General features: G+C 41.9%; 1 protein-coding gene across 9 annotated transcripts in view; it reads left to right on the forward strand.

Moving 5' to 3' along the window:
• Nucleotides 1-2751: 2751 nt before the first annotated feature.
• Nucleotides 2752-18009, forward strand: part of tns1b (tensin 1b) — a 220959-nt gene continuing 205701 nt past the window's right edge. For 4 of the 9 annotated variants that reach the window (XM_083922296.1, XM_083922289.1, XM_083922299.1 and 1 more), the window contains exon 1: nt 2752-2990. In XM_083922296.1, coding sequence (XP_083778422.1) covers nt 2892-2990 — 99 coding nt within the window. In that variant the 5' untranslated portion in view covers nt 2752-2891. The remainder of the gene's footprint in view (nt 2991-18009) is intronic. The other 5 variants (XM_083922293.1, XM_083922295.1, XM_083922300.1 and 2 more) reach the window with 2 other exon arrangements.

Consider the following 18009-nt stretch of genomic DNA (forward strand, 5'->3'; position numbering starts at 1 on the left):
TGGATGACACTATACACAATATTTTTTATTGGAATTTGGAAATTAGTTGTCCTTGTTCAGTAGGAGAAAGTAGAACAAGGTCATCAGCATAGAACAAAGGCTTCACCTCTCTATTTAGGAGGGAGAGGCCAGGAGCAGCACATTGATCCAACTCAACAGCAAGTTCATGTATATACACATCAAATAAAGTCAGACTTAAATTTCAACCCTGCCGAACGCCTCTTCTCTGGGGGAAGAAATCCGTTTGTTTGTCTCCAATTTTAACAGCACACGTTTTCCAAATACATTGATTGTCTGAGGTGTGCCAGGACCAGTCTCTCCATGACCTTCATAATGCTAGAGGTCAGCGCCATCAGCCTGTTATCCTTCAGTGCAGCAGGGCGTCCTTTTTTTGGCACAGGGACCAGGCAGGATGTTTTCCAGAGCACTGGCACTCTCTGAAGGTGTAGGCTCAGGTTGAAGAGGTGTTGGAGAACTCCACAGAGCTGGCTGGAACATGCCTTCAACACACGAGGGCTTATGCGGTCCCATCTTGCAGCTTCCCTCTGTTTGAGCCTCTCCAGCTCTCTCCTCACCTGGCTGGATGTGATGTGGAGTCCAGACTGGGGGGTGGGGGATATGGCAGTGTCTGAGGTGGATGTCAGCCGTGGGTTGTGAGTTGGAGGTGAGGTTTCAAAATGAATTCTTATTATATTGTGTTGAAGAAAACATGATTGAGAAAGTGAATAACATAGTGTACTTGGGACAAAGCCTGATAAGCACACATTCTGTTTAGAGAATAATAGAACTGTATTTGGGCATGAAGAAGTCTGGACACAAAGTAGACCCTACTGATGGTAAATGTATGAGTGTGCATTCGAAGGACCTGATGGGGCGTGTAAAAGTTGTCAGCACACAAACCTTAGTATAAGAGGGAAAGTTCTGTGAAGAGACACTTGGAATTTAGGAATTTAGGATTTTGAATCTTGGAATTTGGAATTCTGTGATGAGAGAGTGTTAAGCTTGATTCAATAAATTCCCCTTGATGGCTGTGAGACTTCTCTGCTGACTCCTTCTTGTAGACCTTTCTATTTTTATAATACATTGTTCTACCATAATTGTAAATCACTTAATTCTATGAGCTTTAAACATGCAAATGAACTGCTTAGCAACTTGGAAATGTGCAATTTAACTCACCCTTGAATGTATCTACTAGCTAATCAAATGAAGACCAAATTATTGTTTTTTTACTTTATTTATACCATTTCATAATTTATTTTGTACATTACTTTCATGTTTTTTTTCTCCACCCATATTAATTTTAGAAATGTTAATCTGCCCTATTGTTGTAATTTTGAAAAATTCAAATAAAGTTTGGAAAATAAATGTCACAACTAGGCCTACTATATATACTGTAGGTAGGAAGTGCACCTACAGTCATCACAGAGAGCTGATGCAGAAACACACAGAGTGCAGATCGTAAGACCTGGAAGACCCTGACACAGGAATATTCAGACAGACAGTGTGAGAAAAATAACGTGGTATTTTTTCTTTTGTTGTTAAGCACTTTAAAACCAATATTGACCAAAGTGGTGTACAAAAGAATAAATAATACATTATGAATAAAATACAAAACAAATCGCAACAGGCACAAAAATAACATATACAATACAACAATAAATTAAAAGACATTAAAATACATAAACATTGAAGCATGTAAACATCTTCTAGTAAAATACCAAAATTCGAGTATGGGCCTGAAGTGTTTTATAATCTTTAAGTAAGATTCTGAATGATTCCATTACTAGAAAAGACCTAATAGTATGGCACATGACGGCCTCTTTCTCCTTGTTTCTCTCTGTATTAGTCCTGAATGAATGCCATAAAATAAAGTGTTTGTGGGCAATGAGGTAACAGTATGGCATGCTAAGATTTCAAATAATAGTAATAATAATAATAACTTTAATTAAATGGTCTATATAATTTAGGTAATTTATCATCTGGCTTGTGATTACTACTTCTTGAATCACCCAGCAGGGGGCAGCATAGTTGCATGAAAAGAACACAGGGATTCTTGCAACGCCTGAACTCAGTCCAGTGGTTTGGGCTGGAGGTCATATGAGCCCAGGTAAGATGTGGAGCTTAAAGGCCAAATGGATACACCAACTGATGTGAAAACACACGAGATAAGTGTTGCAGTACTTTCTTTCACATTGTTCACAACGAAATCAATTTATTCTAGTTGGGGTGGTGAAAATGTTTGCATGGCCTTCCTGTTAAGAGTCCCATCTCCACCTACTGCTTTGGCATGTGCATGACATTGTTTGAGGCGGATTTTGAGGTTTCAATGAAGACACCCCCATCTTTAAAGCAGGCTCAAACAGACTCCGGTCTCCTGTAGACTACTGGGCTGGGTCTGACCAACCTGGCAACCCGAGTGCTTTTAATTATATTTTATTGTTGCGACTATGATCTTGAGACACTAGATGGCGGTGTCCTTCCCAGCCTCCAAATTCAACCTTTAACTCTTGTTTTCTATGCCAATATAGCCCCCTTGAACTGAACGAAGAGAGAGAAAGAGAGAGAGAGAGAGAGAGAGAGAGAGAGAGAGAGAGAGAGAGAGAGAGAGAGAGAGAGAGACTACCTGTTTGCCTGCAGTGGGAAGTCACTTCACCTCAGTCAGCTCGTGGTGGCTGAGAACAAGTGCGGGAAACTCATGGGAACCTTCTAACGCTCGCCTGAGTGACGCAGTAATGCCAGACTAAATGCGCACATCTGTCGCCTGTGTGAGCGGAATAAAGTCCCTAGAGTAAGTCTACCTACCCACAGCTGAGGAGCGACGGGAGGAAAGCGAGCGGCGGAGTTTAGTTTGAATGGGTTCGGGTTGACGCTCGCGCTCTGGCTTTGCTCGGATGGGATGCACAGTGAGCTTCATCTGCTGTGAGGAGGACTTTCTGCAAATGCCTCTTTACCAACATGCGGAGAAGACGAAGAAAGCGAGCCTGGAAAAGGTAAGAACCGCTGAATGTGGCGTGCAGAAACGAGTGGGCGTCCGAACACGAGCGTGTGTACAGAGCGTGTGTGCGGGCTGCAGGGTTGACATGTTTATTTGTATGTAAATGCATACTTCATAACCCAGAATTTTCGACCTTTGGTTCAACTTGACAAACTAAGAGTCCTCTAAAAGCATGCAAACTAGGCTACCATCAGCAATAATAAGTGTGTTATAGCCAGTTCACATGGCAGGCCAGAATATAGCCAGGGCTTGTTCCATAAGTAAGAAACAGCTTTCTCAACTTTAAATCCAGGTATATTGTGTTTCTAATACCTGCTTTGACTCAGGCATTCACACTGATCCTGTGAGTGAATGAGGTAAACCATTCACTATAATGACTGCCAAGGGCATCTCTGGAAAGTCCAAGTTCAGTCATGCTTGCACTCCAAGGCATAACGCAGAGGGAACATCAACAGTGACCCTACCTAAATGTTTTTTTTTTTTACTTATATAGCGCCTTTCTAGTCTTCTGACTACTCAAAGCACTTTCACACTATTTGTCACATTCACTCATTCACACTGATGGCAGTGGACATCTACATACCATCTAATTTAACCATTCACATCACATTTACAGACCCATGCGCAGCACAGGGAGCAATTCGACATGCGGAATGGAGGACGACCCACTCTTTCACTGAGCCACAGCCGCACCACCTCTACCTGTACTGATGTAATGGAAATAATTTCTTCCTCCTACTCTCTGCTGCTGTGTCTGTCTGGTTAGTTACATTTCTATAAGTTGTTCAATATAATAGTGCTTCACAGGCAGAGGCTCTAGTTTCTGCCCCCTGGAATGTGCTCAGTGACCTGCACTGATTTCCCCGTCAGACCCAAAACCTCACTTCACACAGCAGAGCAGACAGGGTCAATTTATTTATCCTAATGTGATAACCAGCCCTTTGCTTGTGTTTGTATGAATCCATACATGTCGGAGTAAGAGGGGAACTACTTCACATGTCATTCGTACGGTCTAGTCCAAAAAATATTAATAAAGAGGAACAACTCTTTCTCAAATCCAAAAACAAGAGTGCCAGATCTCACATTTATTGATGTCACCAAGTGTGATGATCCATAACGAATGCATTGGAAAAGACGTTCAAAATGACACAAAGGGGCCGTCCAATCGAACGCGGGAATTTTTGAAACCGCGTGTTTCTCTGCACCGTTTGGCATTTCATCCACACGTAACCGCAGGTGTGGGTTCCTGAAAGCGAAGAGTTTTTTGTAACCGGAGTCCAGGGTGAACCTTTTGAAAAAGTCTGGTTTCAGCAGTCATGTGTGGACAGGAAAACCGAGGAAAAACGCAATTTCTTGTCAACATTGTTTGACGTCACACTGTGCAAAGGTAAACAGTAAGTTGTATCCGTCCAGCGGATGGAGTTGCTGTTACGGAAGACCTCGCCATAAAACTGGTGCTATTTAGCAACTCCTCAGCACCTTGTGTGTGTCTCATTGTCAGTCCACATGAAGGAATCTGCCCACCGAGGTTCGCTATTGTTGTTTTTCCGGTATGAATTTTTCCAGCCTTGTGTTTGACTAAAATGGCCTCCCTGTTAAGAGTGCTATCACCACCTACTGCTTTGGCATGTGCATGGCATTGTTTGAAGTGGATTTTGAGGTGTCATGTGGACGGAGTAAATCCAACTGGTGGTGTGGACGGGATTTTTTTCTTTTTTTACTGGAGGCCATAAAAGTTTGGTTTCAAAAATACCCGTGTTCGTGTGGGCTAGGCCTCAGAGTACTTAGGGCGCACTCACACTGTCCGTCCGTACAGTGCCCCGTGCTTTAGGGTACTTACCCCCCCCCCCCCTCCCTCTCTCCCCTCACACTACCTGGGCCTCAGCCCGAATGCTTCTTCTATACGTATGCTTGTATATGTGCAAGCGTGCTTTACAAAAGCCCACCTCTCCCAAACGGTCCTTGGCCGGCAAGCGTACCGGTCCTAGGCGTGGTACCGTTGCACTCACACTGGTCAAAGGAACTAGACTTTAGCCGTGAAACCTGTTTGGGCACGGTACGGATGGACAGTGTGAGTGCGCCCTTAGAGGAATGTTCTGAGTGTATGGGGACATTTTCTGACAACACTACAATAGAACGATTCTGTATAGAAACCAAAACATCAGTCGACCACACATGCTCAATTCAAATGAATTTGACTTATAGTGCCAAATCATAACAAAAGTTTTAAAGATATACAGTATTATCCAGCAGTCTTGCTCACACAGTGGCAACAAAAGCCTTCCATTTAATGGACAGGAACATCAAACAGACCAGATCTATAGAAGACGGCCATCTGTCTTGACCGGCTCCTGGAGAGCTTCTGCCCTGCATGTTTTAAGTTTCTCCCCACTCTAACACACCTGATTCTAACGATTATTCAAACCTTGACTAGCTACATCTGCTTCATTATCAGAATCAGGTGTGAGAAACCTAAAACAAGCAGGGCAGTAGCTCTCCAGGAGCCGGGTTGGACACCCCTTGTTTTATACAGTTCTTGATGACGTCACAAGTTTGAGACTTTTTTCATAAACGGATATTTCGCGTTGGAGTTTTAAAAAAAACAAACTTTCTGAGGTTTATTCCCGTTTGCGTGTAAATGAAGGGCACAAACGCAGGGATATGTCTCTGTTTTTCTTTTTAATAACCGTGTACTGGAAACGGGGCCTTACATGACAGGTTACTGATTTTGACAGAGAGTAGCTGTCATTAGAAATTAATTCACTTTCCCAGGCCATGGAAATAACATGTTGGAATTCTTAAAGGGGCTGTACTCAATATTCAAAACATGAATACAGCAGCAAACAACTGTGTTCCATGTACAGATGTTGTGGAGTAGTGTTGTCCTGAGCAGAGTCACTCCCCCTCTGTGTGTTGTTGTCAGATTTCTCTGTTTGTTGTGTGTTAGGCGGTGTTAGTGGATGTGGCCGTGAAAAAAACGTTGTTCCACGTAATAGTGTGAGAGCTGTGAGGAGGCAATTCCAGCCCGCTTTTTTCAGTATTTTGAGAAGAGCACCTTTAATTTAGGTGGTGTTCCCCTTTAATTTTACACTTGTAGATATATGTCTTTCCAGCTCTGAATGTATATAATCAGCACTCCCACCAGCACCGCAACTCCTTCTTATTATCACAGAATATCAACAGAAGAAAAGGCGCTGTGTGATGTGGGCTCATCATGTCACAATGCCAAATTGTGGCTGCAATTAGCCTCTGGTAGGTGAGACTGTTGATCATTAAGGACCTTTTCCCCCATTCACAGATCTAGGGATGGGAATTGATGAGATTTTATTGATACCAATGCCAGTTTGAATTCAGCAAGCTGGCCTTCACAAGTGTTCAGCGTCAACACAACTTTTTTTTATTATCGTCTGAACACAGAGTAGATACAATAAGAACATTTGTGGTTGTTTTTATTCTGATAGATTCTGCTAAGCCTGCCTGTGTGATGCTAATATTCTTATAACACTATTTACCCTCTGTAACATACATGCTGCTACTGAGTTGGGAAGCAGTGGTACTAGTGCGTAGAGTGTCAAATAAATGTCTCTTCTGGAATTTAGACCCATTTGCACTGGAATATGTTTCAGCCTATTGCTGGTGCTTCTGCTATCATTCATCATCTGCTGCACTGTCATCTTTCTTTGTGAAATGAATATGCCAGCCTCAATTAAAGGAAGTAATGAGCACAGAAACATACAATTCTGATTTGAAACCGTTTCTCAACTGGAAGTGGTTCAGTCACATAAAGGTTGAGACACTGTGATCCTGGACTGGTCAATGTTTAAGTTTGGTCTTTTTCTCAGTAGGTTTGGCCACATTTAAATTTGTGTGAGGGGTGGCAGAAGATGGATCCTTCAACTATTTAACCATTTTGTTCAACTCCTCTTTTCATGCATTTGCAGTCGAAAAGGTTTTAAAACTAAATTACATTGTGGGAGGCAAATTCTGTGCTGTCGGCCTAATGCAGCTGGTAAATTATCGACTATTGTGACAATAATTAAAATATCCCTTTTAGATGTTTATTTTGTGTCATAAATATATATACATTATGTTGCAATATTCTTTTACCATTATATAACCGATCGTGATTTCTATTTTTCTTTAATGAGCCGGATCACAGACCTCTCAGCGACCCAATAGCAACTGCACACCTGGGGTATAAGTACCACTGATAGGGGATCACTGCTCTGGATGTCAGGTCCCATCACACAGACATATTCTGTATATTAACCAGCATCATTCCTGTGCTGCTGGGAAGTAACACTAAAGAGACACTTCTAGACATCTCTCATGACTTTTCCTGGATATGCTGAGTTGCCCAGTGGCACAGACAAGCAGCTGGCAGTAGGTCTGTGGGAAATGAATGTCCTGACTCCAGCCAGCAGAGCTGTGGTCGAAGTAATGAAGTGGTGTTAAAGTGTTGAAAATAGTCACTTAGGTAAAGTTGCCAAGTGTCAGTCAAGGCTGAGCTGGTTAAAAACAATCACTTCTTATTTAAAATGAACATTTCAGAAGAAGCTATTAATTGCTTTGTATGGCCCATGGACTGTAAAAATTATTATGTAAAAGATGCATCACCCATAGGATTCTAGAGAGCCAAAACGAAGTTTAGAGAGGGTGGCTCCGGCCATTGCCAACTTGACGAGGCGTGACTCTGTCTAACTCCCAGGTGGAGCTGGGTCAAAAATTTGCCATACCAACCAGTACCGGTGCCGAATCCTTGACTTCGTAGTCGAGCCTCTCAAAATACAAAACATGTCTGTGTGTAACACTGTTTTTCCTGCATGCCTCTGTCACCAGTATTATTAGATCTTGGTACAAAAATGCTGCATGTTTATTGGCTCACTGTCACCGATGAACTTTACTCCCTAGGCATTATACTTTTGTATTGAATGACAAGGCATTTTTCAGTACTATGGAGGCCATTCGGTCGGGGCCTAAAACTATTTTAGTTCGATACCCATACTGAGAAAAAAAACAGGCAAACAGGTGAAGAGATGAAGCAGGCAGAATGAAGACTACAGTCTGTTCTCACCAGTTTTTAGCACTTCCCCTTTGTCTTTATCAGCCTCAGAGGTTGCCACTTGGTATGAGCTGGCTGAAGAAAGCCTCAGGGTGAGACACACAGTTCATTTTGTCAGAATCGGGATCATTCATCTTTAAATATTGTAGTTGCTAACTGATTTATCTTGAAGGCACTTATGCATGCTTCCTGTGCTAATGTCTGCTTATTTACCTTGTGGTAACCCTAGTGTTTTTTTGCATACCATTGGCTCTTTTTTTCACGCTGATGTTTGTGTCTAAGGCTTGCTCAGGTGAAAGAGAGAGAGAGAAAATGCTTCCTGTGGCAATTGCTCCTTGTGTATGTGTGAGGCCTGTGGTTTGTGTCCCAGATGAAGAAGAGACTACTGTCAGCCACGCTCAGGGAGGCCCATGGCTCAGAACTTTGAAGTGCGATAACAATCGGCCAGAAAGTAAAACCCTCATGTAAAACCAAAGTACACAGCCAAGACTTTGAACCATATGAGGGGGTCTTGAATAGGCTTCAGGAGGAATGTGTGCCGTGTGTTTCACATCTAGGGGTTGTTGTATAATGGCAGTACATGGGCTGGCATACAGTTGACAGAAGAACATAACACCATCTGACTGCTAAGACATATTGCAAGAATGGTCTTAAATTAAGATTACACTAGATTAAAACTAAAACTGGTACTTCACAATGTGAAAATGCTGTTAGTTCAGAATCAATTTTTAGCTATTTTCAGTTCAATGTTTTAGTGTCCTCCTTCTGTAAGATTGAATTCTGAAGCTTGTGCTGACCACCCCATTTCAAACCTTTAGTGCATTAGCTCATAATGGCTGCTACTGTTCCCAGTGTCAAGTGATGAGAACTGTACGTAGACCGCTGAAAAAGTAGCTGGTGAAGAGAGTGAAACACGATCTTAAGATGTGTTCAGGTAGAGAAGCAAACTCCGTCCAACCTGACTCTGGCCAAATGACTTTTGTTCCGCCTTGCTTCCATCTTGACTCCGCCTAGCTCCACTCAACCATCTGGATTCGCTCCATAGGAAAGTGATTTCAGGGTCTGCAAAAAATAGTCATGCCAATCAGGACCGCCGGGCGGGGTTTTATAGATGTGACGTAGCAGAGAAATGACTGTGGCGGCTCACATCAAGGAAGCAGGCGTCAACATGGATGCTGCTGTGTCATCCACGTTCAATCTAGAGAATATTTATTCTTTAAAAAAACCAGGAGGCTTTTGTTGGTGGAAAAAATGTTGCCCGTTCTGTTTGGCTTTTCCTTGCGGCGCTCTCATCAGTGTCACGGGTTGGTTTCGATGTGAGTGGTTGAAGTAGCATGTCGATAAAGATGACAGAAAATTGGTTTATCCAATCATATGCAAGGATTTTTGATAAAGCCCAGCCTCCTGACATCACTTTTCTATGGAGCGATTCCTGATGGATGAGTGAAGCAAGGAGGAATGAAATTCATTTGGCGAGCGTCAGGTTAAAGTCCCTCCCCTTCCAGTAGACAACAGGAAAACATATGTATGAATGTGAACGGTGAGAGACAAATATTTGTTTGATCCCATTTAAATTGTGCCATAAATTACACATTATGATGATGTTGATGTTTTTTATGATGTTCAATTTTGTAGATCATTTTGCAGGTCACAGTTTGTCTTAAAACTGTTGAAGTGTAAGACTCTGAAGACCATAAAGTTGTGACACAACGATTGAGCATTCTGCTAATGAATGGGCGAAATATGCAAATGATGTGTGATGACATCATCTTGTGACTTTTGGAGCTAGTGCTAGCTACTTTCATTGGAAAAAAGTTTACAATACTGCTGGATACAGCGTTGGAGTCTGAGCCCCGTTCATTCCTATTAAAGTTGCTCAGTGACGCATGAAGCCCAAAATTCAACTGCTGCATCTAAATATACCCAGATGATCACTGGAGACTTCCACCTGCTGAGGAGAAAACTTCCAGTTCAGTGCTCCGCTAAGTTGAATGGGGCTTAAATGATTTAATTGTGCAAGTCATTTTGTAGGAGCTGTGATTCCTTAAAACAATGTATCCAAAGATTTACAGGCGTCTCTTACGCCATGCAAGTCAATGAGAGAAAGGCTTTTTGGGCCCCATGGCACGGCTGTTGTAATTCCACCATTTTTCCACGATATCAAATCGACTTCAAATCATGGCCCACTTCCTTGGGGCCTGGTACCAGCGCTGCAGCCAGGGAACGACTGTAACTGCAACGCAGCAGCCATCTTCAACACACACACACACACACACACACACACACACACACACACACACACACACACACACACACACACACACACACACACACACACACACACACACACATAGTTGTGACTTTTTGGAATATGAGTTGTGTGCATTTTTCTGTGGATTGAGTATTTTGATACTTACACACATAGCACCTCCACCTGTTTTGTAATTTAGAAAAAACATGGAAATCTCACTTTTTGCAGTATGGTACCTTTAAAAGATTCAGACATATCTCTTTTGCCCAAGTTAGCGCATATTGACATGAGAACACGCTCAGTTGGTAGTGTGCCTTAATGTAAACTACAATGTAAAGTGGTATAAGTAGCCTCAGTGTTTTTAAAAAAATGAGACATACATTGGGGTTACTCATTGTGTTCTATGTTTTGTATAAAAACTGTACACAAGAGGAAACTTCACATCATGGTAGCTATAACAACCAAGCGGTATTAAATTAAATCTAGGACAGATATCTGTTTGCCAGCCCTCAATTGGTTTCAGGTAACGGGCCGACCAAACTCTCAACATAAGTAACACTGCAGACTATCCCTCCTTAAGAAACTAATCCTCATTTCAGTTTGATGGCTGTCAAGTCCAGCTCTCTATCTGCCCTGTTTGTGAATTCCCACCAAAGTGTCAGACGGCAGGCAGGGGCTTTCCTGGGAATTGAAGATTTTACGATAAAGGTATGCGGTGAACTGAAAATTTACCTGCCTCCCCATATTGCATTCCAGTAGATGTTTTAGCTGTGGGGAAACAGTGCGTCCTCTGTGCTGTGTCTCTGGGGAGGCCTATCATTTCACTCCTACCTGCCGGCACTGACCTGCACATGGGCGGCAGAACAAGACCCTCTCTGTGTGTTCCTCTGTGGAAAGGTGCCCAGTGTGTGCTTGACCCGGGAGAGGGTTGTGATACTTCAGCAAGGTTAACCCCTGTCATTTTACCTTTAAATGCCCATGCACACAGGAATTTAACCTCTTGCGGACATTTCTGCACTTTATTTCAGAGTAGGAAGCTTCTTTAAATAGACTGGCAGGACATGCCCTCCGGATTTATCATAAAGGAAGTTATCAAAGACACTGTTTGTGAGTGAAGTTATTGTGCTTCACCTGCATCTGTCTGTCTTGGTGTGGTAAACCTCTCCCACATGCTGCCCTCCCTGCAGGTTAAACAAGCTCTGAAATATCAGTGTGGTTTTAGCACATTTTAAAATGCTTTTCTGCTACTCAGCATCCTTCCCACCAAACCTCTCAGTAATGGATAACTGGCTCCAGTTACAATGAGAAACTGAAAGCAATCATGAAAGTAGAAATTACAAAAGAAAATCAGTGCTGTTTTTTTTTTACAGATGTGAAGGACCACAACCATGCTAATAGAAACAATTAGGACCGTACAATGCTAAAAATCAGAGGCTGCACAACTAATACAAATTGTAGTCTATTTTTGCTACACAAGAAAAAAACAAAACTTTTTATGGGATACAGAGAATGAGTTTGGAGTGTTACAGCCTGAGAAAAGAAGCCGCTCTGTAGTCTGCTGCTAGGACAGAGGATACTTCTCTATCGCTTGCCAGACGGCAAAAGGGTGAACAGGCTGTTACTGGGGTGGATGTTGTCTTTTAATATCCTTTTGAGCTCAGCGCAGGCACCTTACCTTATATTGAGAAAGTTATTTCAGCTCCTTAGGATGAACAAAATCTAATTCAAATGTTATGCAGGAGACAAATTTATAGTTTTGTAGTTCAGAGCCGTCAGATGTTTGTTGACATAAGCTCCAGTAAGTGATAGGGTACAACAGAAAACAGGTAAATGGATTACATATTTTAAATACAAAATATCGGTTACTAATTCATTTCAGTTTAAGTTTAGGTTGGTGGTATTCTGAATACAATTACTGTCTTTAAGAATAGATTAGGTGAAAGGATTATTTTATTACTTCTGCCAAGCAGGTTATGTTTTTTTGGTTTGGTTTTCTGTATTGGTTTGTCTGTCTGTCAGCAGGATTACAGAATAACTATTGGTCTGATTTCCATGAAACTTGTTTTATTTGCTCTTAAATTCATGAGGCACCAATTTCCATAGACGAATGGAAAACAAAGTGCAACAATTTGTGCCTGCGTGGTGCACCTGCAACACAACAACGACAGAGAAGAGAAAGCCAGGGCACTGTCAGGAAAGTGTTTTTTGGCTCGGAAATATAAGATCCAGACATATGAGCTCAGAAAAATTATTTATTAAGCATTCCAAAAGTAGTCCAAAGTATTTAGAATATATTACTTCATTTGAGTAATCTAATGGAATACGTTCCAAATTACATTTTAGAGCGTGTAGTTAGTAATTTGCATCGGGATATGTTTTAAAAGTAACCCTCCACCACTGGCTCCAAATAATGATCTAAAAATTCCAGCAATTAAGTATGAAAATATCAAATGTATCTGTTTATTGGTGCATATGTGACATGCTCAATGTGTGCGTGTTAAATTGCAACCTTTGGGAAGAAATCCTTCAGCGTGAGCCAGCAGCTAGCATGGAACCGATAATTTGAGCCTCTTTAACCATTTGGAATTCAACGCTTTTACTTTCAAAGCCTCATGGTGAAAGGACTTGTGAATCCGATGAGCGGATATTTCTTTACCAAACAGCCTTTCAAGACATTACTGATTCAGTGATGCGTAACGTTGCCCACAAAGCCTGTGGAACAAGAAGATAATGGGATACAAAAGGCGTTCATTAAACTTCTTAAAGTGTCTTCAATTCACTTGGCAATGCATAGTGGATAGAATGACAGTCAGAATGATAGATTCAGGCACAGGGCAACTGTATTTTCCCCAAGAGTCATGGTTGTGTGCTCCTTTTCTTGGAATGTAAAGCGGAGGCCTAACTTCCACCTCTGCCTCAGACCTTGTGGCATTAGTGCAACATAATACACTCTGTTTAGCCCTATACCATCCAGCCTCTATGGCTTTATGCACCCATGAATGTGGCCTTTATGCTGCAGTTTTGTTGATATTTCTCTAAGTGTGGGGGGGTTTTCTTGTCTTCTCCCTAATACTTGGCAAGGCACTGTGGCATTTGCTCTTGGCAACATCGAAATCCCACAAAGTCTCACTCTGGGGGTCTTTGTAGCCATTCACAACACTTCCGAGTGATGGACAGGGAGCTCAGCTCTCCCAGGTCGCATCCCTTTCCCCTTAGAATGTGTCTTTGTGGCTCTTCTCTTTTCCTGGGGTCTTTTTCACCAAGGTCGGATGCCACAGGGCTCCAAGGGTAATTACTGTGACAGTGGAGCAGAAGTTAGGCTAGGCTACCCAGGTCGCCCAATCATGTTTTCATCATCGGGAGAATGTTTTCTTTGGGGACGTAATAAATCCCCCCTTTGACATGCTGCATTTAGTCTGTATACACACAGAAAGAGAGACCCCTGCTTTTTTTCTCCCTCTCTCTATTTTGCACCAATGCTTGTAACAAGCTGAGGCAGATCATTGTTGCTAGTTCACCCTCACTGCTTTTTAAAAGGATAGGTTTGCACACTTAGACATTCCACTGTGGAGGAATTTCATAGGTATTTGCACTGGAATGTGGTTTCTCAGTGGACTGAGAGCAAAAACGTAATGAGCATTATGAATTGTAAGCATAAAGTGTATATAAACATATTCATATACTTCCCTATTGATGTTTTTGGAGAACAACTCCTTACACATGTGCTATCTTTGTGTTTCCAGTGCCTTTAAGAAAACAGTTGATTGTTCTGGAGAGAAAGTTTGTCATGCCGTTATTATTAGTAGAACAGGAGTAGAAACCCAATAGCCCTCCATAAAAAAACTGGCACACGTTCCAAGTTCTTGTCCTGATCCCTGTTAATGAGAGTGGGTGTGTCATATCCTATGCAGCAGGCAAAGGAATCTTTAATTAAATCACACTCTTGGACCCAATGCTGCACATGTGTCGCATGTGCCTTAAATCCTACAAAAGCATCACCAGCGTGCCACACATTTCTATCATATACACAGACTGGGAGTTTATTTACGGTGTCCCTCAAGGCTGCGTTTACTGTTATGCTGAGTATATACTAATTCTATTTTATTCTCACATGCATATACAACGATAAAATTATGCAGAATATAAGATGAGATGATGAGCAATGCAGATTTAGTTATATATTTTTATACTTAGATGATGATCTGTGCAGTATCTCTGTTTGTAAATCTATGGGCAGGGCTGCTTTATAAATGGCACTTGGATCAACGTAAGGAGGAACCATGATTTGTTTTGTTAGGTCTGTTCAAGTCTGTCTTAGACAACACTCACTAGGGTTCATCTGATATGGGCTGTGTGTCATGTGTCACGTATCTCGTCTCATCCGGGGTTGGAGCAACGCCGGCTTCTGCTCTGTTGATTGCCGCTTCTCTTCCTGATCGTCATCTTGTCTAACGTTTGCTACCAGTTTTATAGTATGTCAGTCTTTTTTGTTTTGTTTTTTCCCCACGTCTCTGCGTTAGTGTTTTTGTTTCCGTACTCCTCTAGTCCACTGCACATATCCGCTCCATTGTCATTCATTCTCCTGGCTATTAGCTACGTTTGCCAGCTAAGCTATCTGTAAGCTCAACTCAACTTGCGGATACACTAAAAACTTTTCCACCACTGGATCCATCTGTTTCCCGGCCGTAAATATATATGAACTGCTTCATTTGGACCTGGGTGAGTATGTTGTGTGTCGTGGGGGTGATTGCGCCAACCCGGGACTGACCTGCTCCGTTGTTGCTAACAACATTAGCCCAGCTGTCTGGCTATATCTGTCTGGGGGGGGGACCTCCACTCCTCGCAAGGTCGTAGCTTATAGCCTAGCTGAGTGCCGCAATGGCACGGCCAACAGGGTGTTGAGGGCACTGTACTCAACTGGCTCACCTCCTACCTCACTGACAGGCAACAGTTCATATCCCTCTCTGGTCACACAGCCACATTCTCTCCTGTTAGCCAGGGGGTCCCTCAGGGCTCAGTCCTCGGACCCCTTCTCTTCATCTGCTACGTCTTTCCCCTAGGTCACATCATCCGCACACTCAACCTGGACTTCCACTGCTACGCCGATGACACCCAGATCTACATCAGCACCAAACCCACCCAAAACCCTCCCCTTACCCACATCAAAACCTGCATCTCTACAATAAAAACATGGCTGACTCACAACTTCCTCAAACTCAACAGTGACAAAACAGAGCTCCTCCTCATTGGCACAAAATCCACTCTCAAGCTCAGTAGGCAGCATGGTGGTGTGAGTTATCCTGTTTTTCCCCATGTCTGTGTGGGTTTTCTCCGGGTTCTTCAGCTTCCTCCCACAGTCCAAAGACGTGCAGGTCTTAGGTTAATTGATGACTCAATTGCCCGTGGGTGTGAATGTGAGTGTGAATGGTTGTCTGTCTCTGTCTGTCTCTATGTGCCCTGTAATAGACTGGCGTCATGTCCAGGGTGTACCCCGGCTCCAGCCCCTACGACCCGGATAGGGACAAGCTGTTGCAGATGATGGATGATGGATAAATAAAGATCTGTAATGTATGTTCAGTATCAGTCAGTTACTGACTACTCTCTGCTGGACAAACTACATACTAACACCCTTTCTGAATCATCTGCATTATAGAACATTATATGTTCTGTAAAAATACATTTTCATATCTGCGCAAATTGGACCACATATAGGCCGATACAGATATATCTGTCTGGTTCTAACATTCACATTTTACATTTCCATTGAAAAAGCTTTTGATAGCTGTAATAATTTCTGTCTATACTGGATGTGAAAAAGGTTCTTTCCTTTCCATAAAAATCAAAGCTCTTCATTCTGTGCAAAAAATGCAGTCTAAAGTTTAGCTGAAGCTAATATGAGGCTTCAGCAGTGTCAGACATATCAAGTGGGTGAGTATTAAAAATAGTTTAACTTTGTAACATTATAGTCTAAAACAGACTGCTCAAGACTAATATTAGCTTTGGATGAATATTAGAATGTATTTTTTTTCTCAGAAAGACGACTGTACATTTGATCCCACATTTCTTACAACGGAGCACTTCAGGGCCAGTATGAACAGGAGACAGGATTACCACCAATTACTTATTCAACATTCACATGGGCATGTGAGTATTTTTGAAAGAAAGACTTGGAAAAAAATCCAACATGACACAGTGGATTATAAGCTGTAGACTTGAATGTAATGTGTATTAGCTCATTGGCTAATCTTCCAAAAGACCACATTAAAAACATATTTGCATACAAACATTTCTCTCTCTCTCTCTCTGTGTCTCACACACACGGACTCACACTCACACAAACACACACACACACACACCCACACACACACACACACACACAATCATCATCGTCATATACATCTATACGAATACATTGTTGAGAATACAACAGATATGCACACATTAATATATATATATATATAAGTATATATGAAACTACAAACTTTCTGACAATGCAGTACAATAGTGCTTTGATTTGCAGCTGAATATCTTGGAATCAACTATTCAAATGCTGTACTATTTTTGGATCATTGCAATGAATTCCATTTATTTAACATTTCTGAACATTAAACTCTGTCTTCCCATTCCCTTCACACAGTTAAAGTGTAATTCCGGCGTAAAATCATCCCATGGTCTTTTTCAGCACTTACTTACATCAAATAACAACTATTAACGGAGAAATCCAGAAGACTCGCTAACAGTTGTACGTGGCTTACACTGATTAGCTCGGGGCAGTACGGTGAAGGCATTAAAACATCCTTTTTAATCACTAATACTGCTCAAAATAACAGCAAACCTCTGCAGCAGCATGAGAAGAGTCCTTACACATAAAATAAAGCACCAACAACATAGTTAGTGAAGCCAGAGTTTATTAAAAGAGTGTTTTAAAGACTTACCTACTGGCCCCTGTACCAGCTCCTCTCATAGTAAAGTCCATGTAAGTGGATTACCAAAGTCAATCCAAAAGGAAGAAGCCCATTGGTGCTTTGTTTTCTGTGTAGGGACTCTTCTCATGCTGCTGCAGAGGTTTGCTGTTATTTCGAGCAGTATTAGTGGTTAAAAAATACTTTTTTAATGCCTTCACCATACTGCCCAGAGCTAATCAGTGTTAGCCACATCGGACTGTTAGCGAATCTACTGGATTTCTCTGTTAATAGTTCAAACTTGGAAAAACTGTCTCCATGGCTTATTTGATGTATGTAAGTGCCGAAAAAGACCATGGAATGACTTTGCACTGAAATTACACTTAAATAACAAGCTTACAATGTGTATGTTGATAAAAGCACAACGCTCACCTGCAACATTCAGTGTCTGTACACAGTGTCTGCTCCCACAAATGGGCTCTTCTGTCTTTGTTGTGATGGTTACCTGAACAGGAGCACCTGCAATAACACCAGTGGTTTTCTGAAAAGTGGAGATTTTTTCAACTTGAAGCGCCCGGAGCGGCCACACATAGAAGGTGGAACACTCTGAAAAAGGATGCTGGGACAAGCGCCTTTTCTCTGTGATCTTATAGAGCCTCCTCATTGGGAACAATTGAAAAAAGATGTTGCCTCTCATTAAAAAAAAACCCTTATGTGGACACAGGCCATAACTAATCACTTTATATAAATATGTAGCTTCTGCTATATAGTGGTTAATTTAAAGTTCCTGTGTTCCACT

The sequence above is a fragment of the Echiichthys vipera genome (genome assembly GCF_963691815.1).
Source record: "Echiichthys vipera genome assembly, chromosome: 10".
Lineage (NCBI taxonomy): Eukaryota > Metazoa > Chordata > Actinopteri > Perciformes > Trachinidae > Echiichthys > Echiichthys vipera.